General features: G+C 41.9%; 1 protein-coding gene across 1 annotated transcript in view; it reads right to left on the bottom strand.

Annotated features, from left to right (window-relative positions):
• Positions 1 to 1,439: 1,439 nt before the first annotated feature.
• T265_05069 (hypothetical protein) overlaps positions 1,440 to 18,894 on the bottom strand; it is a gene marked incomplete at both ends in the record, with an annotated part of 87,001 nt that continues 69,546 nt past the window's right edge. Inside the window, one exon of the mRNA XM_009169980.1 lies at positions 1,440 to 1,575. Within this exon, the coding sequence (XP_009168244.1) occupies positions 1,440 to 1,575 (136 nt within the window). The remainder of the gene's footprint in view (positions 1,576 to 18,894) is intronic.

Genomic DNA, 18,894 nt, shown 5'->3' on the forward strand with positions numbered 1-18,894 from the left:
ACTCACGTTGATTCAGACGAGTGTCTTCTGTACGTCAGTGCGGTGGCTCCGCTTGTGACGTGCGTATGCTTTCTGAAAATCTGTGGCCTAACCCAGGTTGATTTATTTTATTTTCACATGTATTCTGACTGGCTTTGTCCGCTTTCATATAAGTCAAACTTTAGAGATTTGACCCAGGTCACAAATCATCATGTTCACATAAAGCCCTCACGTGGAAGCCAGTGGTTTTCAGAGAGAATTACGGAAGTGCTGTGAACTGACTTTATGGATGACCCCAAGAGACTGATCTGACAGCATTGAGGTCAGTTCTGACAAACTGAGTTCTGACTGGATTTACAATATGTGCCCTTAGCACAACCCGAATTTGTGGACCTGTTTGCTCCAGATTTTGATCTTAGCGAAAGCATGCCTATGTCGTTAAAATTTATCCTGTTTGTTCAACAGCCTCCTTCGATGACAGTTACTCGACCGACCATGTCAGAGCCCACGACTGGGACTTTCAATTCATTCTGGCTTGCACCAGAATGTCCCCTGATACCACGGAAGCACAGATTCATGGCCTTTGGCCAATGGTTCGAATAAACGAATTCCGTGCCCACCAGTGGACGAGTATACAAACATGTAAATACGTTCTTCATGTGCGATTTCCCCATCTTTTGGTCTGTATTGTAAGCTGAATATTTTTCTCTCACTTTTCACGGAGAGACGTAGTTTGCCGATTTATCTCATAGGGTGATTTGCTGTGAGCTATCGTCTAAATGTGCTTTGCTCTTTGCTTGGGACGACACGTGTGAACAAATCTAGATGGGCGATGTTGCTTACGAATGTCCCTAAAGACGCAAGCGTAGTAGAAATCGCCGTAAAGAATAGAATTAAGTGTACAAGAACTATTATTTTCCTGAAACCATTCGGAATGCATATCTTGCTATCAGTCTGAATGAACGGCGAACACGCTAGCGCCGCTCCGCTTCTTACTTTGTGACCCCTCGTCATAAGTGATTATTTGCTACTAGTGAGAAATGCTCTGCCGGGCAAGACAGGAGACTGTACCAGGCCAGGGCAGCGCTTGTGGTACAGGAAACACTCGAAAACTCTATAGAGACCCGAAACAACCTGCCGACCATTCCGGGATGGGGGAATATTTTTCAATACACTCCCACTGTTGCCATGTTCAGATTTTTCTTCAGAGACTTGTTTTGAGACGTTCAAATGCAATATGCTACTGGTTTAGAGCAGATCGAGCAAAAATATCAGTAGCACTTAAACACATATGAACGTTGAATTTGCTCTCGGACTCCATACTGGAGGTACATGCCATCATTGTTTTGGTTTGTATTGTGAGAGCGTTCAACTTCACGTATTCCATAGCAATATATTTTTCTTGCAATGCCAGGCCGATATCAATTTGAACATGTGTTTATCGCTTACGTGCATGATAGCTAGCGGTACGTAGCCTTTTTGACTATGTTCATAACTACTTTCTCTCGTTGCATAGTGAATTCACTCGGGAAGAATAACCGAACGATAAAAACAAGGAGCGTTTTGTCAGAAGTCGAAACCAAGGCAGAGTGTAACCTGAAATTAAAAAAGAAAAATTAAGTAGATTCTGTGCTGATAGTTTTCTTTGATTATGACAGTGCGCTCCCTGAAACTGACCATAAGATTGGCAATCGATTGATATATTTGAGTTGTTTGATGTGAGCCGAAAAAAGAAAGTTTAATAAACGAATATACACTCATTTGCAAACCAATTCGCTTTTTTTCGAGAGACTCACCTGGAACCCAGCTTAATCTTTCGTTTATGATGTTCTCAGGCAACTGTACTGCACCAGGCCACCTCATGTTTCATTCGCCACGATATTTGAAATATCGCGATACATGTATATCTTTGTAATGTACTACTCATAAGGTTGCTGAAAATCCATCGGCAGCCCACGACCGGTTTCGCCCTTCTTGGGGCTTATCAGGTAGGCGCAGTCCCCGGGTTTCCGTCAACCTTATGTTCTATTGTTATTTTTCTTTGTGCCTATACCACCCTTCTTGTTTTTGACCTGAACATAAACTGTTCCTTAACCTTGTCATCGGATGTGCTGTTTAGGTTCACACGTGGTTTCGCTAGCTTGTAAACACGTGGCTTTTAGTCGGCGTGGGCGTTGAGACCTGTTAGGAATTAGCAGTTCCTAAACCGGTGTATAGAAGCCGGCATAGTTCCACGATTTGAGGTTTGTAAAGCTCTATCATTTTATTATTGTACTTATAGTACCGCATTTGTAGATAAACCTCCATTTGAGGGGCTACGCGCTTACTCGATGTGGTTCAACAGATTGCTGGAATCAATCTATACAGTGGTGGTGTCTAGTCATTCCTCTTGGCTCGTGCGTAACCAAAAGCATTACCTGTGCAGCATATGCTAATGTTCTGCTAATGTTCTATTTTAATAGGTTCCTTGGACACTGGTATAGGCTTCAGATATATAAGTGAATTGGCCGAACCCTTTCAACACTGGTGGATGGGTGACATGGACATATACCAATGCTCATGATATGAGTCTTTGACTCTGAGTTTCCAGGTAGGTTGGTTTTACCCAATCTTTCAGCTGGTGTGGAATTCAGTTGCGGTGGACGTACATCTGGACATTCAACATTTTATTACATCGTATGCTCCATTCAGTAGAATCTTATTTCTCGGAATACTAAGTTTGTTTGGAATCTGATTTGTAATTTTTGACCCTGTTCGGTTGGAACACCGATTATTTGTTTAGAATGACGTGGAGATGGATGTGAATCATGCAAGTACGTATTGTCGCCAAAGAGCTCAAGTTTGATGTGCAGACACACGGAGATCATCCGATAGCCATCGGTGGACAACTGTCATCGACTGAGGACACACCAGTATTATCCGGTTGGCTTTCATTGGAACACCACTCTCCTTCAACTGGAATATCGTAGGATTATTTATTGATTAACTTACCATTCGGACAACATTGAGTAACCTGATGATTCTACATCATCCGTGTGGCCACCAATGGCGCCTCGCGTAAGCTAACAATGGTGTTGAGGAGTTAGTAGTTAAGAGAAAACCTTACTCCACTCATCTTATTTGCATTTCGCATATAAACAAGTCATACGTAGTCGAATATGACACATGTGCAAGTGTTAGGGGCTAAACTTTATGGGTTTGACCCACTTCCAAATGACACGTTTCTTTTGGAGAGTTGAAGGATATTTTCCTCAGTACTCATATTCTACGCATGGGGCAATTATTCAAAATTCCATTTCAAAAGTGAGGAAATCCCGCGAACGAAAATCGGAGCTGAACATTTTTTATGTTTATATGAATATAGTCGGAGAAGAGAAAATTCAGTTGTCCCAGAACTCTTGATCCTTTCTCCTGCAGATCAATTTTCTCATTTGTCGTCAACCACTAGAGACTTTCACGAGAGTTATGAAGGTCCTAAAGTCAGCAATGAGCCTCATAATCTTGCTGAAAATTCTTCAGAAGCCCATGACCGATCTCAACCTTCTTCAGGTTTATCAGCAAGGTGCGGTCACTTAGTACCCTTTGGACCCGGATTACAAGAAAATCGTCTAATAGACTCATTTACATACAAGTCTGGTCCTCATGGGCAATTACCACAAGTTAGAGGACTCAAAGAAGTTTGAAAACGTTCCATCATCGATCAAGATGGCACCATCAGTGGGTAAATTCCTCCTGTTTTGCCGGGGACTATATGGTTTCGGAATCAACCAATCAAGTGGGAAAGATTCAAACTACAGTGCAAGAAGGAAACGGCAAAATCACAACAGAAGAACAGAACTGTCTAATTGAAGGCCCCTGGTGAACAACTGATTAAATTAGATGAAGATCACCTCGGGACCCACCAACCGCTTTAGACCTATCAGATACTGTTTAGGAATCATGGCAGAATAGGATGAATTTTCCCATCCAATCCCTCATGACGGTGTCACCTTTATCGACGATGGAATGCTGGTAATCCCACTGTGAAGCTCGTCGAAGAGACTAACAACCAATGAATGAAATTCAGGCGCATTCGTCCTTCTTTGGACTCGTCAGGTGACGTAGACAACTGGCACAAGTCACGCTCTGGTTGACAGTTTCAAGCCGCAACCCTCCATACCATGTTTCCATTGAACATCTTTTAGAAAAATCACTTTGGATCCTGGTGTGATCGTTGATCGAACCATGCCCGATTATTTATTCTACTTGCAGTGAGTGTTCATAAGCACCAAGAGCTTACGTGTCTACGTTTTTCCGACCGCACTTTTCCTGTGAGATCCTGTGAGCATCGAGCAACCCATGGGCCTGGTAACTATCAGATTTTTGGTACACGGTAGAAATACGATCTTGATTCAAAAGTAGTTATACGGCTACTGAATTAGGTTAAACAGGCATTTTGACCAAGAATCACATCAAAATGACAGACCGTCAAATGCACACTTGCCTTCAGTAGGATTTTACGTGATGCTCGGCACACGATGTGGTGATTGTCAATAAAATTACTTGAAGGCCATTACCGGCTTCCATGCGGAATGCTAGTAGGATGAATTATGTACCGGCGAGAACAGTTCACACCCAGTAGGTACAAACTGTTCTAAATCCCTAGGCTAGCTAATCGCCACCAACTAATATGAGACATAACGGGTAAAAAATGAAAGAAAGAGCCCCAAGGCTCCTGGCAAGTGAGAATTTCATCCAAAGAGAGGAGACAGAGAACTTCAAACACGTCTTGACCTCAGGTGGTACAACAAGCGCGACGCAAAACCAAGGGCACATGTCCGACTCTGGTTGTACGTTTCTGATCGACTCAGCTTTAATTTTATTCGGGGTGATCTGCTGGATCTTTCGATTGTCTCATGTTGGAGGGATTGTTCTATTTTGGTTTTTGCAGTACTTTTTCTGGGATAGACGTTGTTTGAAAACTGTTTCATCAGTTTCCTATTTTGCAGTAACACCTGAGTTGCAATTTTGGTGTCTACGGTTTGATTGCAGTCACGTAGATATAACTGTCTTAGGGGTACACTGGTCATCACCAATGTGGGAATACTCGGGCATTCTAGAGGAGGAACGAAAAGCAGGCCAACACTGTACAACTGCTTTGTCCTTGTTTGGAATCATCAGCGGTGCGCACCTCGTTCGAAACCCAGAGTTCTGAATCCGCAAACATCCGGACAGTGGTTGGACATCCAACAATCCGGGCTTGAGCGGGCTTGGATAGCAGTATGATTGAAGGGATCACACGGCATCATGTTGATAAGATTCAACCAAGCTATGATAGGCCGATTTATCAATGTCGAACTTGTGGGGTAGTGTTATCGGTGGACAGGATTTTAATGAAGTCAAAATTTAGCAGTAATGTTGCGCATCAGCAGATTATTATTATAGGTAGGACATGGATGCAAATGAACTGCAACGGCATCGTGTTGAGGTGGCAGTCGTCTGATTAAAAGTCACATTTAGGTAACCGTGCTAGAATAGTTGTGATTTAACTCATAGGCAGTTAGTATACTTTATTGCATTAAGATGCAGCCGGACGGGGTTGTCGGCGGGGTACTTAAAGCAAGCAATCCAGATATAGGCTACATATAGAGACTCAGAGGAAGGATAGCTTCACTGGATGGTTAAACATGTTTTGAGACGTCGTCACATGAGGAGGAATTCAATACGTCATCATGTGATACGTTTTCCGTTAGTGAAGGATGAGTGGCGCTGGCTTGCCTTAGTGAGGGCCACACTGCTGATGGGCCACTCGTGGCCAAATGGTCAGGTGTTCAACCGCTGGCTGGAAGGTCGCAAGTTCGACACTCGTGGCCAAATGGTCAGGTGTTCAACCACTAGCCGGAAGGTCGCATGTTCAAAAGTTTCTGACAATTTCGTGAAAAGCGCAAAGCAGATTATCCCCAACAAGCAAAAACTACTGTACGTTGCTTCGCGACTTCTAAGCATAGATTAATCTCAACAACAAGATGAAATCTCTACTGAATACGATCACATCTCCTCACACTATTTTGAGTCCGGATGTAAGCCATGTGGAGTTGCAAGTAAACTCTTGTCATACACCGTTTGAGTGACTAGGATGTAATTAGTCTGCGTAGAACGTAAAATGATGAGTTCCCTGAAGGCTCTGAAGTATACTGAACACGATCGTCCCCGGTCTTTTGCCACCAATCTGCACATACTGTTTGCTTTCAATTGACCGTTCACCTAAAAGTGACAAAACAGGTCCGTGCTTATCAGTCCCATAAGGCTTTTGATTCGACCCGGATCGGCCTGGTGAAACAGGTATACTGATACTTTCACATTGCTGTTTTTCCCCAGGAGTTTCTTTATCCTCTGACGGAATGTGAATCTCTTAGAAAACTACGGATGAGATGGCAGGTGAAAAAATAATTTTCTCAGTAGAGTGAGTACATTGAGTTATCCAAACTGAGACACGGGAATCTGAACAGTTAAGCTACCTTCATGCTGCGAGCATGATTTACAATTTAAAATGTGCATTTTAGATGGGTAAATCTCCTACCAACCCACGAGACATGTCTCAAAGTTCGACGTTGTTATCGTTTGCTAATTTTTGCACGGAATCAATCAATCAATGGTGCGTTATAGTCATTTGCACACCTATTGACACAGTGTGCACACTTAAAAGATGGGAAGATCAGGCGAAATCGACAGTATCTCAAAGTTCGACGTTGTTATCGTTTGCTGATTTTTTGCACGGAATCAATCAATCGATGGTGCGTTATAGTCATTTGCGCGCCTATTGTCAAACTGTGCACACTTAAAAGATGGGAAAATCAGGCGAAATCGATAGTGGCCCCGTGTATTTAAACCAGCGAACTTCACGAAGCCAGCTCAGTGGAATCTTGAGGATGACCGAATTTTTCGAAGGAACAAAATAACCCTACTCAGCAATATCTAAGGCTCGCTGCTCGGTTTTGAGAAAGGCTGTATATATTTATCAAATTCCGGCATACCATAAACGGGTATTCCATAAGAATGGGTTTGTTCGATAGCTCGGTATGCAGCTCCGATACAACCTGCTCAAGACGAAAGTTAGAAGCTTTCAGTATGGCTATGGGGGCCAGACGATCTTATGTCGTGGAAACTGTGGCTATCCGGGGTATTTGGTGCACATTTTGTAGTCCTGTTGGATCACGGATGATGCCAGATATGCTCGTCTTCGAGGAGTTGAGAGCACATAATTCGACGCTTTTCACCGAGCCTGACATAATCGCTGTCCGGTAGCGTTGAGTAACCTTGATAGACGTAAGCAATGTCTTGGATGGACGAGGAGAGACTGTGTGGAATGAAAAGAAGCAGAAGTATGGTACTGATGAATATTCCTTCGCCATAATCTCAGCCCTACGTGGTTGTGATGTCGACTTTGTGGTCCATCAACCTATGATAACCTCTTATCGAGCGATTTGCTTTCCTCATTCCGCCAAGGCTGTCATTGGACTGGGACTTCCTAAGGTCACAGTCAGTGACTTGTTTTTGCTTGCCGTTGTGGACTCTCAGCGCACTTACGACAATTACGCGTGGCACATGGCGCTGAGTGTACATTCTTGTCATTGAATTTCCCATCAGACGCAGTCTGGCGGACATTTTGTGTCCGATGTGCGAGTCGTGACTGTGCTGGTGTCTATCGTGCCCTTAAGAGCATTCAGTATGGTTTGTCCTTCCCTTGGTTGCTGGTCTTTACACGCGTGTTTCCATACCAAAAATTCCTATATACTTCGGGATTCAACTTATCTGACTGGAACTGTTGGTGGCATGACTTCGAATGAGACATTTCTCTCTTTTATCTCATATTCTCTTATAACCCTTTCACATTCATCGTTTTCATTCAGCTTTTATGTCTGTGACCATACGCTTCGAAAATAAACGATGGTAAATTGTGGGTGGATGAGACCACTCGCGACTAACCAGCCCAGTGCTTATTGTTGGTCATAGTGAAGAAGGGGTTATTTTACACCTACTCATGAGTAGGCACAATAATAGGGCTTTCTTCTGTCAATGACTTGAAGGCTTCCAAACAAAAAACGCACGCAGATGAACATTAATGTGGTTCATTTTCTTGGTGATCGAACAGCGGCCTCATTGCAAGGTACGAGCTTTCCTCTCAGTGTTTTGTATCCTATGCTTTGTCCGTCTGTCAGTTATCAGCTTGTGGTGTAGAAACTGAAATATCCTGACTATTTAAATTTTGGAATAGGGTCACGTTGAAACTGTTTGTAGAAGTTGTAGTTCTGGCTGAAGCAGAAAGGGCTATTTTGGCTCTCTCCCTGAGATAAGCTCCGAAAATGCAGATATGATTGAGAGATGCTGATGACAAATACCATTTCAGTGAATAGACGAGAATTACTGTTACAAGATTTTGATTTGATCACATGGGGACCCATTAGAGGAAGATGAATGGAGCCTAGTTGAATTGTTCGAATTAGGACTGCTCCATCAAAGGCAGATGGCCCGTTTGAAAACCGTACGTTCTACGGGAAGAGTAAAAATTGAATTGTGTTATGGTTCATCTTTATATAGACAGCTGTCTCATGGAGACGAATTTAGGTGGAAAAGCCCCCATCAGTACAATTTGATCTTTCCCGAAACCACTTGAAGTCTACCTTATTTTGGCGAGGGAATTATGTGTATTGGCACTGAAAGAATCTCGCTGCATAACCTTGAAGTATGATAAACCGAGTTTAACATGTATGCTCAGGATCCCCATCTGCAACCTTAGCCTATCTGTGTTGTCATCATCAGTCAAAGAGCGTCCCATCCAGTTGCATTGTTACTGTTTTTCGAGATGTTCGTCTGCCTATTCTCACGATTTTGTTGCTTGTCGGTTTTCGCTTGCCATTTCGTGTCAGCTTCACCTATATTCGAGTATCTTCTCTGTAACAAACTGCTGCATCACGACGTCAGCCAAAGACATTCCCTGCCCAACGTGCTAACCGTTTCCTGCGCTGTTATCTCTCTAAACGGCCGCTTCACAATAGTTGACTTCGCGTATCTGTAAGTTTGTACACCATTTGCTACCCATCTTCTATTGCTCTGCTGCATCACTGAACACTTTTATGCTCCCGCCAACTGTACTATCTTTTGCTAAGTTCATTATTTTTTATTAACCCGTTTGTTTATAAGACTAGTTCTTGGCAGTTCTAATACACCATACTTTGCCCCGTCGCTCTGTTCCTATTGTTTACTGGATACGAGGTGCGTGCATTCCGATAGCCGCAATCTTCCTCTGAGATCGTTAACTGCACGGATCTTACAGTATTCATAAGGTTGATGAAAAACTTTCGACATATCACGACCGGTTTCAACCTACTTTGAGCTTACCTAGTAAGCCAAGTCCGCAATTTTCTATTAAGTTCGTGTCCCATTTGAACTTATATGGTGTGAAGTTCTGGAAATGAGAGTAGTGCACGGTGATTTTTGGATGAGGTTTCAACTGACGTCGATCGGATCTCCTGCCCCTGATATCATTCTTCAGTTTCAAAACTCCGTCCCTCCACCACCCATTTACAAGCCGACTAGTGTTTGTCGTCAGTGGAGTGTCTAAGGCAGCATGAGTGTGCCTGTGTGAATAGAGGTCATCAGAACAGGCCAGCTCGAAAACACACATATTTCACTTCACGTGAGGTCTAAAGTGTCCCGCATCAGGTTTCATCATAATATCGCCAGAATCCTTAAGAAACCTTACACAGAGGCGAGGATACTTCCAAGGATGCAACGAAATAACTCATTACTAGTCACTACCTGCATGAACTTGCCACGTTCAATCCTGTAAAACTTCCTTCTTCAGTGGTCCTTATTGAAATGAACAAACTTCTGGACCTTGATTGCCATCATATCCATCCGATTGCTTGAACAATTGAACCGGATAGTTCAGTTCATATTGGAGGATTTGAACGTGATGTTCAGAGTACTTTGTGAAAATTTTGAACCAGAAATCACTGTTGTTTTAGAGGTTTTGGAAAATCGGAAGGTAGATTTGTTGCCATTTCAGCCATCGTCTTTGGCGCGCACGCTTATAGAGAAGAAGTCTTATTGGTTGAAAGAAGTCTTATTGGTTGATTCACAATCTGTTTTGTAGATTGGTTAAACGCGGACCTTTGGTCAAAAGCGAAGAGGCCCTAGTACTAAATCCGCCCTTCGTAGACTGCTGATGGATTCGAAACATTAATAAAAGGATTGATCGATAGCTGCTATATGATGCTATATGTAGCTGCCAAAACTTGAAAACATTCAGTTGCAGGCATGGACACGCGCCACAGGGTACATACAATTTACATCACTTCGAAATGCTGGTGAAAGGCTGAAAACTTGGAAATTCCAGTCCAACTTAGAATGCGGAAATTGGTTCACTACTGAAATTTTGCAAGTAGCACATAATCTATCCACCGAATGTAGATTGTGGCGCAAACTCTAGTTCAAAACGGTGGGAGTCCTCACTTCGATGGAATTCTGGGAGTACTTTGGAGACGTTTTTGACGAAAACGGCGCCCGAATTATCCAAGGAATCAGTGCGCAGCATGTGATTATCCACACCTTGTTGCATCACAGGCGGCTAATTAAAGTGAGGCATGACTTAACGTGGATCAAGCAACACCCACTTCATACAAAAACTTGACTACTTTGCAGGCGTAAAGCATAATGCTCTAATTTTACGGTAGCGGTCGAATCCAGTGACTTAAGCCTACGATTTAATCACCAAGCTTTGCCTTCAAATCAGGCCGTTTTTTGAAAACGTCACGGAAGTAACGCTTGCACTCAAATCCTGTGCCCACTAAAGAACTGAAATGCCGAATTGTGCATTCTGTGATCTTTGGACTAATATTTTTATATCACTTTTTTAGTCTCGAAACACTTGTGAGTGGCCAACTGATAAAAATTACGGATACCGACAAGGACGCACACGCTGTTTCAGAACAATCTTTCGAGATCCGGATATAACAACTGAACACACGGTGCCAGGGATCGCTCTCATGGAACACTTTATAACTATGTTTGATCAAGAACATAAAGAGGTTGGATTCAAGCCCAGAGCCTTCTGAATATGTCCGCACGATACTGTCAATCGTGCGATATTGCAGGTCTCTCTTCGCACGGAATGTCTAGTTTTTCTTAAAAAGATGGCGAGCATCACGTCCAACTTAGGATGCGGAAATTGGTTCACTACTGAAATTTTGCAAGTAGTACATAATTTATCCACCGAATGTAGGTTGTGGCGCAAACTCTAGTTCAAAACGCTGGGAGTCCTCACTTCGATGGAATTCTGGGAGTACTTTGGGGACGTTTTTGATGGAAACGGCGCCCAAATTATCCAAGGAATTAGTGCGCAGCATGTGATTATCTACACCTTGTTGCATCAAAGACGGCTAATTAAAGTGAGACATGAATTAACGTGGATCAAGCAACACCCACTTCATACAAAAAACTTGACTACTTTGCAGGCGTAAAGCACAATGCCCTAATTTTACGGTAGCGGTCGATTCCAGTGACTTAAGCCTACGATTTCATCACCAAGCTTTGCCTTCTTACAAATCAGGCCTTGTTTTAAAAACGTCACGGAAGGAACGCTTGCACGCAAATCCTGTGACAATTAAAGAACTGCAATGCCGAATTGTGCATTATGTGCCCTTTGAACTAATATTTTTATATCACTTTTTTTAGTCTCGAAACACCTGTGGGTGGTCAATTGATAAAAAGAAAGATACCGACCAAATTTTGAGAATGCGAGCATGGTCATAATGCCTCCCCATTTACTGAGGCAAGCTTCACAGTGCTCTTTGAGGAGAGACATTTCCCTCCCTAATGCCTGAGCAGGATGTGAGGTACAAGTATGACAGTGGTGATGAGAAGGCTCATCCTATAGCGGTCGCGTTTCTGCGACAGACTTGCCATCTTGTTATATCGGCCAATTACTATTTCATTTTTGAAACCATCTGGAACCCCTTGAATTTCCAAAACTATGCAACACAAGTGACGAAGTTTGTCTTCAGGTGTCGATCTAGAGATTCGTTACAGTCTAGTGAAGAAATCGGTAGAATTTCAAAGATCAACGTACAACTGTGTCACTCTATTTTGGTTCGTCCAGCATTCATTTCCCTTCCAAAAAGCCCTTTAGAAACTTCATCCTAAAATTTGCGTTTTTCGTGGACGCTGAAGTAGTTTGAAACGTGCGAAATTTTTCACCTGAAACCAGCTGAATGTTGACATATCTGCTTTACCCAACCAAAATTTCCATGAGTTAGTTTGAGCGCATAGTAGGTGTCTATATATTCACTATTACTTAAACTCACCCGCTCTTCTGTAAACAACAGCTTAGAAGAAGCGCATCCATTTCTACTAGTGAGATAAACTCACTTTTTTATTCTTTTCTGAGTGCTGCTCGTGGCAACGATTTAAACCCCGACGGTGTTTGGATCACGTCATACGATCCACCCGCAGGAGTTTCACAGGGTGTCCTTAGAGAATGTTCACGATACTTGGGTGCCTCGTATATTCAAGTGAGTAATGTAGCTACTCATAAGGGCCTATCAGTATCCAAACACCAAAGGAGCAGTTGTTCTGGAGGCAATTTATTGCAACGTTTGACACCTCAAGGTTGTTAAACAAAGTCATTTTGAGTCGCGCAGAAACTCTTAACGCTGCTATAGAAGTCACAGCATTGGACAACTTGACTTGGACAACTTGACTGTATCCAGGTGGAGCAGCTTCCAACCCGCATGTGCGATTTGCCGAGGGTAAAACTTAGCTTTGCTCCACAGAATCATATTTATGCAAACACGTCTTATTTGTGGGACAGAATGGTCAGGCTGTATGGCAGTCACGCAGCCACTTTTGAGCTTTGACAAAACGTGGTAGTTTGTTTTGCCCTTGGATAGAAGCAAGTAGTTCCCCTTGAACCATATAAATTTCACGGATGCTGATTGCCCTTTTTAGGAGGAGGCTCAAGGACGCACACGCTTTTTCAGAACAATCGTTCGAGACCCGGATATAACAACTGAACACATGGTGCCAGGCTAAAGAACTGAAATGCCGAATTGTGCATTCTGTGATCTTTGGACTAATATTTTTATATCACTTTTTTAGTCTCGAAACACTTGTGAGTGGCCAACTGATAAAAATTACGGATACCGACAAGGACGCACACGCTGTTTCAGAACAATCTTTCGAGATCCGGATATAACAACTGAACACACGGTGCCAGGGATCGCTCTCATGGAACACTTTATAACTATGTTTGATCAAGAACATAAAGAGGTTGGATTCAAGCCCAGAGCCTTCTGAATATGTCCGCACGATACTGTCAATCGTGCGATATTGCAGGTCTCTCTTCGCACGGAATGTCTAGTTTTTCTTAAAAAGATGAGGTGAAATATCGTCGAATCATTTTGATTTTGATTTTACTATGCGTCCAAACATCTCCCTTAATTTGAATGACCAGTATAGTTCTGCGCATAATTCTGCTGATTCAATACCACATCAATGAACGTGGAAAGCGCAGTGTCTTGTACAAAAGGGGCACAGGTTTTCGGAAACGGCCAGTGCAATCTGTGTCTCGGCTAACAATTCGACCAAGATGCAAAGGTTTGTATGATGACGCACGTCGGGTTTTTGTGCACCGTCAAAGTTCACGTTCCACGCCCCCACAAATCCGACATTAATGACCGAGTCCGCTTTTCGTCCATGGAGTGAGGTGAGACAGCATGGTGTAGGTTGGTGGGTCGCCTTTGGAGCCTAGAGCCCTGAAACTACATCGGGACCCGGATGCGACTGATCGGGCGCCCACCACGCATACATCTGTTTTCCACAGTTAATGCTGCCAACACCCCGTTTAGGGAAAAAGCCGATTAGGGAAGGAGGCCGAAACATCTCTTTCAGTGGCCACTAGAAGGTCCATCTGTTGAGCGGTAAGATTCTTCAGGTTGTCAGAATCCTCCACTTCTAGTAACTCCACAGGTCGTGACTATAACATTACGGAAGACGTTCTTCACAGAATGCTCGTTGAGGCAACTTTACTTCTTGCTAACTTAAGGGATTTTTTTGCGTTGGTTGCGTTCTAGATACTGCGATCGATCTGGGCCATATATTGTCCAGTGCTCTTGAAAATATAGTCTACTCCGGTGTACTTATCAACCATTTTTCAAATTAACGGAGACGTACCGCTGTTTTGTGCGGTCTTTCCGGTACCTGGCAGATAAGACAGGAAAAATGGAGATGTTGTCACTTGGCTTGTGATTCAAGCTTTCGCCGAAGAAAGTTAATGATCACATAACAGTCAGTCCTAGTTCAAACCAGCGGCTCGGGACGGAACATTTCGTCAATAAGACCTGATACGTTTGACTTATTTTGATTAAATAGACATGAAGAGCAGATCAAGTTAGCTGTGGTATGCTACATAGCAACATGGTCAAGGTTTTTAGTTTAGGATGGCGGTAGTAACAAACCTTTTCTTCAATAAAAATGCACTAGCTGACGCGAGGAACACCGATGGAAGCATGTGAGAAACGATGCTAACCGAATGGTGGACCAGCTTAGGTACAGTGGGAACAGTCTTCCGTGAGAATAAAGATATCTGAGTACGGCTAATTTTGGATCAATAATGGTGCACTTGTTTCTATTGTGGGGATACTGAGAGCAAATTGGCTTATGTTCAGGAGGGCAGTGACTGTACGCTTGTGGGTTCTTAAAAAAGGATGCAACGAATTGCATTGCAAACATCTTCAAGTCAAGAAAGCCATAGGCGTTTCCCATTTATCGGAGAGTGGTGTTTAAAGGTTTCACCAACATGCAAGGAAGTCGGAGACGGACAATGAGTAGTTTCAGCAACGATTATGGTAGTTATGAAGTTATCTCAAACAAAAATAAGATTCTCATAGTCATTTTTGTTATTTTACGCTAAATGCGGTTTCCCACAGTGAACAGTTCTGGGTTCAAGATGCATTATCGAACATAGCTCGGATACCATCATCAACGGGCACCACAATGTGAAAAAACTCCTCAGCTAAACTGTTCACAACTGTTGTGAGCATTGTGCAAAAGTCGATTTTTCTGAAATCTCACACTGTATCTAGAGGTTATTTTCTCTCGTCCGATTTTATGGTGTTGTGTATAAAGGGCCCATTTCGTTCATTACCCCGTCCACTGGAGCTTGTTTTAATTAATTATCAAGAATTTTCCAGAACGTTGCATGAACAAACATTTCCCAATGAAATACAAACTTGAATTTCTTGGCAATTTTTACAGAGTACCAATGAATTATAGACGAGAACAGTCACAGAAACTTTTCAATGGTGCTCGCGGTCCAAGGGGACTATCGAGAAAATGGACTTCCTTTTACAACCGTTCTTACTCCGGCCACTAAAAATTTAAAAGAAACGATAAGGGTCGTTCAAAGTTTGATAGCTTGTTTTGAAATAGCCTACGCAAAGCCTCTTTAGACCTAACCTAAATGGACTTTCGAAAAGCGTCGACTATGACTCACTTTATAGCCGGAGTTGCTCATAACAAAACCGTTTAAATACCGTTCCCATTTAGTTGAGATAACTTTGGAATCCTCAGCTCTTGTATTATTTTTACATTGACAAAATACTGCGGTCTGGGATATCAGATAATAGGAAATGTGTAAATAACCCTGCAACTATTGGATTGTTTGCGCTGTTCGTAGTATGAACTCATTCAGAAAAAATGATTTTTCTTCTTTCTTTCTGGGCCTGCTTCTTTCCCGAAACTAAATGGGATGTAATAAACCTGTAATACTTTACATGGCTAGCTGACAATTAAAAACTTACCGTCTCTCAGTTCGTCTATTTCTGCAAGCCGACACATGAAAATTGTTTCTAATGTATTTTCAGTGACAAATGGGGACGATAAATTTATGCTACTGATGAATTTGTTATTTTTATTAACGCGTTACCCAGTATGAATCATACTACACCACTCAATCCAAGTTGCGTGGTGAAGCAGAAGACGGGATTTCATCATCCTCACATCCGCATGGTAAAATTTCCACACAAATAGGGAATGGTGTACCAAGCACAAAAACCTGTAGAGAATGTAAGCGCAGCCGCTAGATTTTTCTCCGTTCTGACATTCAATGAATAGTACGGTTTAACGTTGTACTGGTTGCCAGTATAGTTCGAAAACGACACATGTTTCTGCTTAATGAAGAACTTCACTTTTTCTTAACCAAATGCAAGTAGTCCTTCCTGCAACGCAATGTTAAAAGATTTTCGACACCGTAACTTAGGGTGAGTTGGTTAAAATCATATCAGTTCACAACGTTGCTTTATTTTCATTTTTTTAATAAGTCAGCAGTGGGTCATTTTCTATTCAACTTAAATCTGGAGACTCGTGTAATCCTTCAATCAGGAGACTCGTGTAATCCAAAAGGCAAGTAGTTGTAGGCGTGTAATCGAGCCAGCCCATTATCTAGCATTGTTACCTTTAATTTTCAATTTTGTCATTTATTTTCCTCACATAGCCTGTGTTGAGCTCAGTGGCTTGCAATAGCGTGTGATACTCCGCAATTTATTTTCAAGTTGGGTGTCGCTACATTAAAGTTTTTATGAAACCTAAACTATGCTCAAACTGTTGCAATCTGTTGCAATCCTACGACAAAATCATTAGGGAGATTTGCCCGTGACAGCGCGTCTGTTTTCTCAGAAAGTAACTTCATTAGCCAAAGCTTTATTCGCTCTGTCCGAAATTATTCTGTAACCGCTCCTATACATGTCACTTCATTTACACTCATGTTTGAAACAAGTTTCTACGAAATTAAATAATCGTTTATGTATGGTTTTATTCTAATTTCTCATTTTCATTCAATTCAAAAGGCAATGGATATATGCAAGATGGTGTAACTAACCCATGTCAATGGTTATATCCACTAAAGTGTAAAATTTCGGAGGAATACCGCACTGATGCTCGCATTTTGCAAATATATATATGATATAAATATAGTTAAGTTATGGATAGCTGTCTGGGTCCAAAATAGTTATTCAACAAAATGAACTGGTATTTTATTTGTCAACAGGACAGCAGATTAACTCTGGGAACTAAGCAAAATAAAATTTGAAACATTGGTTAGCCATCGATTGCATTAGCTGAAGGCTAAAAATGGATAGCTCCGTACAAGAACATCCCCTTCTGCTATGACATTCTGAATATTACTGCAATACCAGTGAAAGGAAGAAGAGTTATTATCAGGAAGCACCACAGTTACGCCGGCACATCAGCCAGGGAATTGTGAATTAGGGACTTTACACGGTCAATATGAACCGCAGAGGCCTCATTTTGAAGCTAATTTAAATCGTTTGTTCAAACATAATGCACCTCAAAAATGTTGGAGAATTAAGTTAATTTTGTCTCGGCCATCATACCTAAAGTCTATTTGTATCTTATTACGTTATTACAGTGTAAATGACTTACGGAATTTAAGCATATGAATTTCGTCTATTTATGAAAAAAATATTGTGAATTATTAATAGACACAATGTGTGCTTATCTCCTTTGAAAATGCTCCTACGGAATTAGTTGCTGCTGTTTGAAAGATTGAGATTGAATCTGCAATGTTTATATTCACTGCTCATATTAAAATTTCAAAAAAAGGTGTCTTGTTCTTCCTCAATAGTTTCTACTTAACGGTAAATCGGTCGAAGAACATCGCATGCTTTACCTAACAATTGACATGCCGTTGGCACGCATACAAATGTCTTCAAGGGACAATATATACTCTCCTCTGTCTAGCTTTTTTACCCGTGTAGACAAGAGTCGTAAGTTTCTCTGCTGTCACCAGTGTTTCTATCCAGCCCATTTTTACTCTTGCTGTAATTCCAATCCAGAGGCTCGTCGGTGTTGTTGGCTAGTAATTGCCACTTCCCCGTCACGGCTTTACTTGATTTACAAGAGCCTGGCTTAAAGTAGACGGAGTCTTCTGATTGCCCACAATGCTACAATAAACAGAAGCAGTTCCGTACATTTTATTTTATTTCATTTTACCTAGCCTCACAAGTTGGTTGAATTCTTGACGAAACCATTCACAGGTGGCTTGCTATGTGGAATGTTAACCTTAGCTGTTTGCATGACATAACCTCACTTTAAATTTGTGCATGATGATACCTATTAGTTGTGTTTTGTTAAAACATATGAATGACATACGTGGATTGTATAAATGCTACGTACAATAGCACTGTGGATCGCTTTGTATTTCAGGCAGCAAAATTCGTCCCGAATGAGAAGTTGACCGTCTGTTGTCCTGCAAACACTAGTTACTTTAAGAGGATGAACATTTCGAAACCTATCATTTTTGTCCGTCAGAATGCAGGAATTTTACCAATGGCTCCCACATTACAGAACATTAATGCTACTTTCTCAGAGAAGCCTGTCGAAAAATAGGGTCATTTTTGTCCATTTTCTCTGAGAACTAGACTGCAAAAACAAGGGGAATGAGCATGAAAGCATTCCAGCTTTGTTTGGACAGCTGTCACTGTTATCCTTGCGCAGATGACGCCGGAATCCCTAAAACCACTAATATTGCCCACTTGATTAGGGCAAAACCTACTCTTGGTCATCTTATCGGACAAGGGCTGCTAATTTGCCCAAAAATTGGACCAAATCCAGTTGTTCAGGCGACCCCGACAAAACCGTTTGTTTAAAACGACCAATAATGATCAGCCTATAATTCAGCATGCTTTTCTATAGGCTACGCTTCTCATTCTGTTATTATACGATGAAGCTCTTAAATGGAGATCTAAATTTTAAACAGTGTGCTTAAAGGTTGCAGAAAACTAGGTAAAATGATGTATGAAGCTTAATCGAAATCACCGGATCACCCTTAAATGCTACTACTGATGTTTTACCAATTCT

Source organism: Opisthorchis viverrini (assembly GCF_000715545.1).
Source record: "Opisthorchis viverrini unplaced genomic scaffold opera_v5_87, whole genome shotgun sequence".
In the NCBI taxonomy this organism is placed as follows: Eukaryota; Metazoa; Platyhelminthes; class Trematoda; order Opisthorchiida; family Opisthorchiidae; genus Opisthorchis; species Opisthorchis viverrini.